This window comes from Amphichorda felina (assembly GCF_050947745.1).
Source record: "Amphichorda felina strain 45539 chromosome Unknown scaffold_3, whole genome shotgun sequence".
Classification (NCBI taxonomy): domain Eukaryota; kingdom Fungi; phylum Ascomycota; class Sordariomycetes; order Hypocreales; family Bionectriaceae; genus Amphichorda; species Amphichorda felina.
In genome coordinates, this window is record NW_028145047.1 from 2,548,872 (window position 1) to 2,561,545 (window position 12,674).

Below are 12,674 nucleotides of genomic sequence, written 5' to 3' on the forward strand. Positions count from 1 at the left end.
ACACCCTACCTCCGCACCCATCTGCTCCATCGAATCGTCTGTGCTCTCCCTGCCCGTTCAGCTCCAAGCCCTCCGACGCGACCGGTCCAGCTTCTCACACCCCGAATTGCGTATCGTAGGGCGATAAAGCAAGCCACATGGGGAACAGCAATCAAAAATGGAACAAACAGGCGCTTTTCCCTTTCCCAGCAGCAACCGGCATTCTCGGGGGTATCATTTTTTTGGTCCTGCCAATGGCAGCAACAACAAACATCCACCACCTGAAGCACTGACGGATTCAAAAATCCACGATCCAAAGAACAAGGACCCGCATGCTTGATGAGAAGAGTGGGAAACCAAAAATGTGCTCGGCCGAAAATATCCAACTTCGTAATAAGGAAAAGAGGAATGAAGGAAAAATAAAACATAGACGCTTGCTTCCATGATAAAACCCCCCTCATCTTGTGTGTTGCGAAGAGAGATCCGTAGGAAGAAAATAAAATCGCCCATCTCATCTTGTCGTCGTCGTCGTCATAATCATCATCTTCGTCATGTGAAATATCCATCATATCCATCATTAGACATAATGGCCGTACGGCGGGTCGTAAGGTGCGTGACTCGGAACGTAACCCCGGCTTTGGGAATCGGACTGGCTAGGGGCGCGAGTACGGTGAGGCAGTGCCTTGCGCTCGTGGTAGCCGCGACCTTCCAGCTGGTAAAGGGTGCTGGCGTGGTCGCTGCCGCCCCGAGAGCCACCCGCCCCGTTGCTGAAAGTGATTTCACTATCCTGGCAAGCAATTTCCGCGCCGCCAACACGAACCACGGCATTCCCCGAGACCTTGATGGTGAAGTCGTCGCCTCCCGTCGAGGACCGAGTGATGCCAGTCGTGGTCGTGTTAGTTCGGTCTTTATACTCGCTCTCGTCGTGACTGCCACTGCTCCGGGTCGACCGGCTGCTAGGCACCCTATCGCCTCGCTTGTTCGCCTTTCGCAGAGTTTCCGCAGTGAGCGGCATCTGCGGCCCCCCCGTGATATCATCCTGGTATCGGAGTGCATCCATGTACTTGCTCTCACTCTCGAGGCTCGCGCCCCCAGAGCCCAAAGCAATCGGGCCAAAGGTGCTGCCTCGCCTACTGCGTACAGAAGCCGGCATGAGCTCATACTCGTCGTCACTATAGACGGGGGACTCGCGACGAGGCCTGGCGACTGACCTTCGGCGCTGGGCGGTTGCATGGGGGGGAGTGTCATGGAACAGGTCGCTTTCATCTAGCAAGTCATCCTCGTCAAATGTCGGCTCGTCAGCGAACCCGACGGAGCGGCGTTGTGACTGGAGGGATGGACGAGAGTGAGCTTGGCGCGATTCCGGGCGCATAGGAGGTGGTTGGAAGGGCGATGATGTGTTCGTAGTTGTGCTTGGGCGACGCGGTGTGTCTCTCAGCGGCTTGAACTGCGGCGGTGGCATACGTTTCCGGTCCTCCTCTTGCTTATTGGCGCGAGATTGTCGCTTGGGCATGTATGGCAACTCCTCGTCGTACTCGGAATAGCCATCGGGTTGATAATTGCGCTGCGAGGGACTTCGATAGTCCATGGCCGAGGACGGTCTGTCAAAGCGCTGCTTCAAGTCGCGGGGTGGGTGCTGAGGTGGACCGGGGCCCATATCAAAGTAGCCCGAAGGTGGACCCCCAGGCGAGGGAGGTGGCGGACCTCCATGCATTCCCAGAGGCGGTGGCGGGCCGTACATGGGCATAGGTGGCTGATAGGAACCGACCGGGGGAGGATAAGGGGACGAAGACATCGGGCCATGCTGCCAGTTCGGGTGATGAGGCGGCGGTCCATTCTGACCGGCGTAGTAGCTGGCGGGTCTGGAGCTGGCGCGGGGACGGTTCCCGGAGGCCGCTGGCTGAGGAATGCCGTAATGGCTTGGCTCATCGTATTGCCCTCTCCTATATGATCCCGACTGTTGGATGACAGGCTGGGTGACTGCATGCCGAACGGGCTGCGGACGGGTCTTCTTCAGGGCCTTGGACGAGTCCTTGGCGGCCTTGGCGGTAGCCCTGGCCCTCCTGGCCTCCATCTCGCGCCTTTCCTCTCGGCGTATGCGCTCGTCCTCACGAGCTTCCTTGTAGTGCCTGAGGTCCTTGGCTCTCCTCGCCTCGTCCCTCTCCTTCTTGGCCAATCGGGACTCGGAGCTGCTGGCGGGAACATCGCCCCTCCTGGACTTTCCAGTGTTGGGAATCTCCCTGTTGGGCGTCCGGGGAACGTCTGGTACCTGGTAGGCGTAGACACGAGTGCCCGCTCGACCCCCAACCGAGCTGTTAGAATCATCGTCGGCCTCCTCCATGAAGGCCACGCTGGCCGCCTTTTTTGACCTGGACATGACGGTGATTTATGTGGTTCTGTGTTGTTTTGCCGAAAATCGGCGCAAGTTATAGCGACGAAGCCGGGCTTTTTCAATCCTGCGATGGCTCTTGGGTGAGAGCTGGCGAGGATGGTGAGCTTGGGAGGCTCGTCAGCCCCAGGTGGGGTTGGCGGCGCCGAGGCGGGCAGAGCGGCAGGCTAATTTTGGAGCGGCGGCCGTTGCGTCAAAGGGCGGATCGAAGTATATTTTGTCGTTGGCGTTGCCCTTTGGGCGACCCTCGGTGTTCAAAGTTTCGGGGTGGCAGAGCGGGACTATCCTTGTTGGTGGGGATCTGTCCGGGCAGAACCAGAATAGAAGCCGCAAGGCTCAGATCGCTAACGGCCGGGGCCAGCAATTGATCGCAGGCGTCGGGGGGCTGTCGGTATGGAAGAGGTGTTTTCGAGAGCTGGCGGGTGACGAATGCTCATGGAATCAAAGGCTTCCTGGTATGTAGAGAGTACTAGGATGTATGCGTGTGGTCGAATAATGTGTGAGGGGGGGAAGAAGGGGAGAGAGGAGAAGAGCGGTGATCCAGATCTGGGGCAGCGATGTTTTTTTATGAAAGTGGCAGCCGAAAGGAGGGAGGAAGGGTGGGAGGACCAGGCAGGACAGTGGGGAGGGGAGGGGCGGGCGGCTTTAATCGCCCACCAGGGCCACCACGGTCCAGGGCCAGGACCAGGGTCAGAATGAGGTGGAGTGGTGGACAGCAGCTAAGCAGCTTGACTGCCTCAGTACTCGTACATAGTACGAAGCAGTGCTACGGTGCTACGGCGAACGAGTATAGGCAGGCTGGCACTACGACGGGTCAACGGCCACGGTGACAGCCACGGCCACAAGAACAAGTGGCTCTTGGGGGGGGGCAAGGAGGGGGTGGGTGTCTGTGGTGTCTGGTGTCTGGTGTCTGGTTTCTGTCTGGCCTGTCTGGCCTGTCTGGCCTGTCTGCCCGGTGTCTGGCGTCTGGTCGTCTGCCGTCTGCCAATGGGCCAGCAGCAGAGGAGCAGCGAGACAGAGGCACGCGGCGTCAGCGGCTGTGGAATGAATGGGCGAGGACGGACCGCAGCACTGCAGTCTCGTCTGCTGGCAGGTCGCCCAGTCTCGCTGTCAGTGGAGGACACGGGAGAAGGAGGAGCAGAGACCGGGGTCGCCTCACAGAGGAGGATGGGGGTGGGGTCAGGGTGCTACAAGCCTACAGGCTACGACGCTACGACGTGCAGGGTCACCGACGCTGGGCGTGCATCCAGCACGCTTCCTCCCCGCCGTCTTGTCCATCTTGTCCATCTTGTCCGTCTCTCCGCCTGCCTCCTCGCTCTGTCCTTGTGCGCCGATGAGCAAAACGCACCGGCGTTGATTTGCCCAAGCAATGTGCATACATACATACAACCGTATTCGTACATGACGCCTGTCATCCTCCGTCCATTGTCTCTCTTTCTCTCCAAGCAATCAACTACCAAGCCAACGCCACAGACGATTCTAAGATGCATCACGACGGGAACCAAAGCACTGGCCAAATACAAATACAGGCTTCGGTCTACACTCTCAATATTCCCGCTTCACTGACAACAGGGATAACGGCAAGGTCTACATCTCGTACGAGTAGTACGCCAGTGTCTCCCCAACCAGGGCGTCCGTCCAGCAATGGCAATTGCCAACCTGTCAATCTCCCAGATACGTACTCGTGCCTCTGGAATGGCGGCCGGTCGGCTCGTGGAGGGGCTAAATTAGGAACTAATAGGACATCGATCTGGAATGGCAGCCTTTCCCTCGTGGTTCGCCTTGCGTACCACCTGGCTTGACCCCATTCTGATGATGGCAGTGCTGGTATACCCCAATTTTCCCGTGTGGACAATATAGTGGCTGTTTCGTGATAGTCCTATGCTGGAGAATCAGATGCTCTGGTCCTAAAACAGCCCCACTCGGCAGGGCCAGAGGAATGGAAAAGACGTCCATTCGGACAGTGAGGCGGCCCAATGTCCTAGGGTCCGGCCTGTTCTGCTGGCGTCGAGGTGGAAGAGGTGGAACCTACGTACGTAGCACCCGTCCGGCACCACGCACTCTACCAAGCACTTCAGCCCAACTGTGGAGCTTCCGGCCCCGATGCTCTCTCACTTCCGTCCACGTTTCCGTACCCCCCCGGGATGCCAGAGTACAGCTCGTCTCATCTGGCCTCACATCAGCTACGCCGGGGTTCCTAAAATTTGTTCCCATATCATTCCTCGTGACTCACTTTCTCCCGGAGCCAACTTCCCCTCGGGACAAACAGCTGGCCCCCCGGGCGCCGGGACCTCGGTGACGATCTTGCCATGACTAGCCATGCATGAGGCCCGGTCCCCTCCACCACTCAACTGGGACTCAGCAGGGGTGTCCTGAGCAAGAGCGAAAAATGAACACTGCTGACAAAAGATTATTCTTTCTGCACCCGTTCCCAGGCGGTTAAACGCCCCTCTTTGCTCCCTTTTCATGCCCGATCTATATCTGATACTGGCATTGGGTATCAACCATTCCACAACAGCACGGTAGGATTGACACGAGCTGGAACACAGAAAATGTGGCAAAATAGAGGAAGAAATACCGATGAAAAAGAAAACCCCTTTGCGCGAGGTTATGCACCCCATCTAAACCACCGTGATGCCGTCGTGCAGCAGGTCTAAGGGCGCTACAAGATTCGACTGGTTCGTCGACTAGGCAGGATGGGGACCTAGCAGGCAGAAGGCGGGCAGAAGGCGGGCAGCAAGCTGGCAGGAGTTTCTCGTCAACCGGCCAGCCAGCACATCTGCGCCGTCGCCTCTCCATCAGAGGGCCCAATCGTCGCCAGCCCCGTCATGCATGACCCGAGGGACATCCCCTCGGCCCCTCATAGGTAGGGCAGCGCCACCTGCCTGCCTCCGAGTCACACTGATCGCTCTGGTGCATAGCACTCCACTGCAAGCTCAGGCGGCCGATGACTCGAATTTTGTTCTCCCACCCTCCGTTCTACGGCGCGCAATTCCGCCTTCCTTGGCCGAGATGCGGACCGCCGAAGGCCCCATCCGGTCTCCGGCTTGTGGTCCTTCTCGTCCCGGTGCGCTCTTTGGGCTCTCATGAGGCGGACATTAAACCCCATCATGGCGCCGTTCGGGGGACACGTTGCGGCGCCCCGAAGATCCCGTGCCCGTCCATCCAACATGTTTGAGCAATATCGCCTCCGCCTGTTTCCAAACGCCCCCCGCCTCCCACACTGACTCTGGGGCCTGTTTGCTGCTGGCAGCCTATTCAAGCTTACCGTGAGCATTCTGTGCCTGCCATCTACTTCCATGTTTCTCTCCGGCTGTGCTTGTCCAATGGTGCTCAGTAACAATGGCCAAGCAGCATAAGCAACCACGCTTGCCACTACGCAGGGTGGACCTGCAATGACCCAGATCCACGTGACATTCGTTCTTTCGCGTTTTCGGTCAATGGTCCATGAATGATTGGCAGCGATCCCTCGACGGGTGGCGCCTCTGTGCTTCTGTCAAAGCTGTAATTGTGTCCAAGCTGTGCTCACGCACCCGAGCCTCTGCTGTGCTTTGTGATCAAGCGTGTACCTATCGTCAATGGCAGGTCTGGCTCGTGGACACGGGGTTTTGGGTTTAGGTCAGTTCTGGCTAGCAGAAACGGATAATCCCTTCCCAAATCAAACTGGGTGCATGTGGCCCCGTGATCATCGATGAACAAGAATGCAAGCAATATGCGTCTCAGGTATTGACGCCCCGGCAGACATTGAAGGAGCCTTTGTCTCATTGCAATTGGTGCCCGGCGCCTCAGAAGCCCCACACGATGCATATCAAGTTCATAGAAGACAAGATCTGGCCAACTAGCCCATCATGGCCTCGCTTTCGTGGAGCCCTCAAACTTTTGAAGCCTGTTTAAGACAACAAGCGTAACAAGGCGATCGCCATGAGCAAATACAATCAAATCTTCTGGATCTGCTTCATTGTGGAGGCAGCTAGATCTTTCTTCATGCCTCGAGAGTGTCGTACATACGCGGTGCAGCTAGTCCGGCGCCATTGATGATGCAGGGCATTTGCTATGCATGTTACCATCAAGGGCCCGTCCCGAGACCTTTCGCCTCGATGCATCGCTTATCATTTCCAGCCTCTCGTCACAAGTGCAGCCTGGAGCCGTCGAGCCTTGATTCCAACATCTTGAGGGAAACACGTTGCTCTGACCCAGCTGTACGCCTTCATGTGTCGTGACCCCTCACCGCTTTTTCGAGTGAGGAGGATACCATCACATCCTCCCACCATCACCGCGACTAATTGCCACATGGGGTAGCATTGATTGTCTGTGTGCCACTATCGACCTGGCACGATCCGGGACCAAACGGGTATAACCGTGTCGGGAAGTAGGTGTGGGGAGATGAGCCGTAACTCCTCAGATATGATTTGTCGTAGTCTAGACCTGTGCTTTCGGCTTCGGTTAGGGGTGCTTTGACACTCACGCATTTGCGAAGGTTATGGAATACGGCAGACACCCTGTAGGCTGAGCCAAGTTTGTCACCGCATGCAACAACTCGTTAAGTGTCGAATGAATTGGATATTGTTATATCCTGCGATCTAGATCGGGACCCCAAATCGGGTGGCTCATTGCGGCCCATATGCTGTCGAGGAAGCACGTAAGACATACCCAGCATACCATCGGGGTCGGTTGATAATGAGCACAGGCCTCTGAGGCGGATGTACGACATGTCGCAGTCGTGCCGAGGTTCGCTAAGGGCTAATCTCCATGTCCGAAACCACAGGTCTGTGGTCCGAAGATCGAATCTGGTCGTCAAAACTGTTCGCCAATACACCAAATGTGTTGATGACAGCGGTGCGAGGTTCCTGGATAAAAACAAAGTCGATGCGCTTCGGCCACTCGCGCGGCTCCCCAAAGCTCGTATAAGTCAAATGGTTCCCGTAGTGCCTGTCGACTGGGACAAGGTCTGAAATATCAGACATCCCGGATCCAGGCGCCGTCATGGCCTTGTACGCCCGGTCGTCTGGTGTGCTGTTGAAGTCGCCCCCGACCAGAACCACGGAAGGACGGATCTCGCCGCTGCGGCTCCATTCTTTTGCAAATTGTATGAGTAGTTTTGCGCTGTTCTCCCTCGCCTTGACCCCAATGTGGTCGAAATGGGTGCTCATCACAACCACCCTAGTTCCTGTCGCCTTGTGGGAGAAGTCGCCCATCGTGACGATGCGGTTCAAGGCGGCATCCCAACCTCGGGAAGGTTTCCAGGGCGTCTCGCTCAGCCACCGGGTATCGCTCTGGACACAGCTCCAGACATCGGAGCGGTAAAATATGGGGGAGAATTCCCCATCCGTCTCGCCCTCGCCACGACCTCTGCCAATGTGCGACCAGGCTGGCCCTAGACCTGATTGGATATCGATCAGCTGTGAGTAAAGAGTCTCTTGGAGACAAATAAAAGGACTCTCGTGGCCGGCGGTGATGAATCTCAGCTGAGTGCAAAGCTTTGGACACCTCACATCCCACAGTCGCTCGCCAAGAACCGGCCTCTGGGTCGCATATCGGATGTTGTATGATATGGCCCTCAAGGGCATCGAGGTAGCAGCCTTCCGGATATTAACTCTGAGTGAAGTGTCTGCAGGGACAGGACCATGCCCATGAGGTTCGTTGGACAGTTTCGTCATTGCGTCGTCTGTTGACTGGACGGGGTACCAGGCAGACTACTATGCCGCTGCAGCGGGGGGGGGGGGGTTGAGTATCGATTGCTGATGCAGAACACAGGGAGGAAGAGAAGAAAGCAAGCGCCGGGAATGACACGCAACGCCCTAGATGACCTTGTGGCACGCCTTCTTGCTTCAATTGTCTCGGGTCTCGTAAACTTCCAGGTTGATAAAGAGGGACGCTCAGACGCGGGACGAAAGCAGGCTGAAATTACACTGCATCACGTGACCCCCTCCCATCGCACTTCCGAACCGAGTCTCCACAACCTGACAAACAGCAAGAGCAAACTGGCATTGTCTTTGGAGATCCAATTCCTTCGTGTTCTCTCTCCAAGGAACCAGTACTTACTTGCTTCCTTTCAGATCCATCGACTTCGTGCTTCTGTTTCACGTGTGCTGGCTTTGGATAACCCCTAGTCATCCCCACAACCTAACGGAAGATGACAGTGTGGAGTATGAGGGCCTCATCGAGATAGGCATGACCTCACGACGCATTGATGCAACGGCCTGCAAACCCACGTCAAAGTTCTCATATTGCTGTTCGACGGTTATTGCAGGTGCTCAGACCAAAGCAACTTAGGTAAGGAAGGACTGTTAATGGTGCTTGTTCAAGGCTTCATGGCATGACTGATGTTGTCAAAACCAAAGGGGGGAGAGGCATGCTTTATGCTAATAATAATTGATCCAAAAGACCACATACAAGACGGCCTTATCACAACTCAGTACCGTCAAAGTCTGTCTAAGTACGAATACTACGTACTGACCTGTATCGGTTATGTCCAACCATTAGCTTGTGGCAAAGCATTAAACGACCTCCCAGGATCAACTTAGCGAGTTTCGCATATTTCTCGTCAGATGGGAGCCACGCTGCTTTCCCGGCGCGTATCTCGCCCTCCGTGCCATCCGCCGTTTTCCTCCTGCCTTTCTGCGTGACCAGAACCGCAACCCACCGCCGAACTCCGATGACTTGTGGTGCCAGAACAAGGCCGATGAGGCCGGACGCAACAGCACGAGCAGCTATGCAAGGAACACTGCGCCTAGCCCGGGTACAATATGCAGGTTTAACCATGGATTTATTCCGATCCAACAAAGTATTTTCGATCCAAAATATCGATCATACTGGTTGGATTCACATATGGGCAACCGAGCATGACCCTATCTATCACCGGAAAGCATGGAAGGCCGAGTCACTCCCGGTCGTCTCACACTCGCTGGAGAGTCAGATGGCCTTGGTAGTGGTGCCCTCCCTGTCTTAGCTTACGAGTGAATGGACAGGGCGCCAATACGACGCTGGCTCCTCAGCCTTGGAAGTGATGCACTCGATTTTCAGCGTGCCCCAAGCTGACCATTCCACCACACTCGCCAGACGCGCGATCACTTTCCAACACTGAAATAACTGATAGCCTGTCGTCATTGTGGGGGCCCAGCTTAATCATGGCGTTGCATAGTCGCAAGCCGCCACCCTCCAAGTCGAGGCCAGGCAACTTCACGTGGGCTGAGCAAGCCCCGCTAGGCAGCTGATGACCACCCTCTTTCGACTCACAAGGCATGGCATTTCTGGAAATGACTGGGGCATGCCCCGGTGCCTGGGTCAATTTTGGGCGCAGCCTCGCATTCTCGAGTGCGTGAGAAGTCTCACGCCCTGCTTCCGTCCTTTTTCTTACCCCAGCGTCGTTTGCCTGGCCCAACTGATCTGGACCAACAGGCTATATATTGAGAGGCCCGCCCATACCGTGGTGCCAGCGAGGCCTTAGACTTCCATTCTTTGTGTGCCTCTTTTGTTGAAGACAACAGTCGTCACTCTTGTCTTGGTTTATCCCTTGGTTGCGCCGGTGCATCCGGCGGGGATTCTCTTTCAAGATCGCCCAAGGTGGCGTTGTGGAAATATTACCGGAGGCATCGCCGGCCTCTCGCTTGCCATCCTCGAGGCGCTCCAAATACACGCCCATCAGTACAGTTTATACCCATATCTGTCCAAGGCAGTATGCCTACCGATCCCGAAATGAGGGCTCGCCGGGACTCCTCGCCTCCAACTCAGGTACGCCTCGAGCAGCCAGGTTCAAAACAGCACAATGAGCCCCGGCCGCTCTTGGCAGATATTGACGAGGATCCTCTCACTTATTTTCTAACACCGGCACCACCCCAAGATTATGAGAATGGAGACTACTACCCTATGGATCTGGATGCCGGTATTGAGGATCCCAACCATCCGCATGAAATAATCCGGAGTGTGAGCCCGTCTACTCTAGACGGTCTCCGTAAGCCTGACTTGGATCGTCCCTCCTCCCCCGAATGTGACTCGGATATTACCTCCCTTGATGAGGATGAAGAAGAGGACTACATTCGCTTCTCTCCAAACAACTCTAGGCTTACATCGTTCCGCGACCTCAACCCTGACGGGGTCAGCTCCCGATCGCAAAGCCCCGCCTTCGGCCGCAGCGCCAACGCACTCCTCTCGCCAGCCTCGTTCCCTGCCCCCCAGCCCCGTGGCCGGAGCTACTCAGCTGGCAGGTGCGGGCGACCGAGGAGCTTGTCCATCCGAACCAGGCCGAGTCACCTCTGGCGAGAGCCGAGCCCGGACGTTTGGTCCATCGAGGAGGAGACGGAGCAGGAGCTGGCGGGCGAGATGAGCAACAGCATGGATGTGACCAGCGGTACCGGAGAAGGGAGGGACGGGGTAAAGAAGAAGGCTGCAAAGCCGAAGAAGAGGGTGCGCTTCGTGCTCCCCGTCAAGGAGGAGTAGAGCATGATATTCCGCTGCATAACCAGGAGTTGATGGCTGTTTTTCTTACTGCATGGCATAGGATCCGGAGTTGACGGTTTGCATTTGGGGGAACAACATCGGGGTACATATGCGGACGGGCGAGGCACATCGAGATGGTGTTGTTTATATTGTGGTCGATCTCACATGTACAATCTACCTAGACTTGTATGCTTGTTGAGGGCTGGTCCCGGATCGGTTGCATCTGTAATCCTGGTGGAAACTAATAGGGTCAGTAATACAAGACCTTTCATTACCTGGAACAATTTCATCGTGAAGCACATCATAGATAATAATGGAACCAGCGGGCTGGTGGTTGTGCAGACGGTAGATGTCGCTGGAGGGGTGTCTGGTCTGTGGTCATGTGCTGCCCATGTCTCGGTTGGTGTGGGGGCTGAGCTACAGAAGGATGGTGCGTAATGTAAGTCGCCCTCAGCTGGGAACGGGCAGCCCGTGTTCAAACGAGACACCGGAATAGGCAATATGATTCTTTGTTTGAAGCTGGATGCTGGATGGAAATGAGCAGTCAAACAACGTTTTGTTCAAATGGTTGGTGCGGCCGATGGGAGAGGAGAACAAGATTGGAGCTCAGATGCTGTGAAACAAGGGAGAGGCTACACTGCGGAGTGTATTCGTCGCATTTCCCGTAATAAGACAGGTTCGGCCGGTTGTTTTGTTCGAGACGTGCGAGGGTATGTACGAGTACGAGTAGGTCGTATACATAATAGTATGCAGGTTTGGGCTTGTTCGACTCGCTGATTCCTTGTTTTCAGCCCAGAGCGAACGCGAGAGCGAAAGCTGTCGGGAACCTAATTACGGATAGTGGTAGCCTAGATAGCTGTCAGTCGCCGGCATCGAAGGAAGTTGGCGCATCACGACCTGGATGGATTTCTTTGGCGACTGGCATAATGTAATATGTAAGTATGCGCTGCATCATACGCTGGGACCACGCAAACGCGCAACGACTCGGGCACCTCGGTAGCCTTGCTGGAGGCCAAGGGGAGAGGGAGGCCGTTTGTTGGTTCCAGACTCGGAAGTTGGCGATGGGCGGCGTCGTAAGTTGGAATGGGTGTGCGGCAAGGCCGCGAGGGGCACGGGGGGGGCAGGCCTCCGGGCGATTGGCGGGTCCCTGATAGGTGCATCTGTGCTGAGAGGGTCAGAGGCCCCGCTTGATAGGCACCCGACCCCCCTGCTCGAAGCCGGGATGAGGCTTAGCCCTTGGGGGACTTGGAGGTGCCCGCATTTTAGTGTACCTCCCAGGTCATTGTTTACGGAGGGAAGCTCAGGGCACTGAGAGCTCACTAGGTAGCGGGCCCCGCTGGTTACTGTGGCATCCATCCAGCCGTCCTTCGAGGGCCCTCCTGCACTGGTGCACTGATGCACTGATACACCGATGCACTGATGCAACTTGTTGATGTACCTGCTGATGCAGCCTCGAACCTCAACTCTCCCGGTCTCTTGCATCCGAACTCACGGGGTCAGCCAGCCAGAGACCACAAACAGCCTGGAAGCTGTCAATCGATCGTCACCCGTCCTCTCGCTGTCCCTCTTTTCCCGCTCTCCCCACCATCGCGATCGTCGCACTCAACCGGGGCTACGGTACCCCAAACAGCTTCATAACAAGTTCTTTTATCGATAACCTCTGGCCCAAACACCGCCCATCGACCGCCACGCAGAGCCCAACTCTGTCTTGTTTGCGTTGGGACGCCGCCCGCTCCGCCAGCTGCGGTCATGCTAAGCTAGCATTCGAGCACAAATTCCAGTGCCATCGCGCAGCATGCTGGTATTTTGAGGTGCGACTTGTTGATTCGCTACAGCCCGCAGACTGCCCGTCGTGTTGCTTACAGCTGGT

At 56.2% G+C, this 12,674-nt stretch overlaps 3 protein-coding genes across 3 annotated transcripts; 1 reads left to right on the forward strand and 2 right to left on the reverse strand.

Annotated features, from left to right (window-relative positions):
* Positions 1-556: 556 nt before the first annotated feature.
* On the reverse strand, positions 557-2,356 carry ACO1O0_003482 (uncharacterized protein; the record flags this gene model as incomplete). Its single annotated transcript, XM_083192935.1, has 1 exon — positions 557-2,356. One exon carries the CDS (start codon positions 2,354-2,356, stop codon positions 557-559), a length of 1,800 nt encoding a protein of 599 aa, XP_083051992.1.
* Positions 2,357-7,101: 4,745 nt separating this feature from the next.
* Positions 7,102-8,025, reverse strand: ACO1O0_003483 (Endonuclease/exonuclease/phosphatase; the record flags this gene model as incomplete). The annotated part of the gene is made up of 1 exon (XM_083192936.1): positions 7,102-8,025. One exon carries the CDS (start codon positions 8,023-8,025, stop codon positions 7,102-7,104), a length of 924 nt encoding a protein of 307 aa, XP_083051993.1.
* Positions 8,026-10,063: 2,038 nt separating this feature from the next.
* Positions 10,064-10,804, forward strand: ACO1O0_003484 (uncharacterized protein; the record flags this gene model as incomplete). Its single annotated transcript, XM_083192937.1, has 1 exon — positions 10,064-10,804. The coding sequence occupies one exon, from the start codon at positions 10,064-10,066 to the stop codon at positions 10,802-10,804; it is 741 nt and encodes a 246-aa protein (XP_083051994.1).
* Between the last annotated feature and the right edge of the window lie 1,870 nt (positions 10,805-12,674).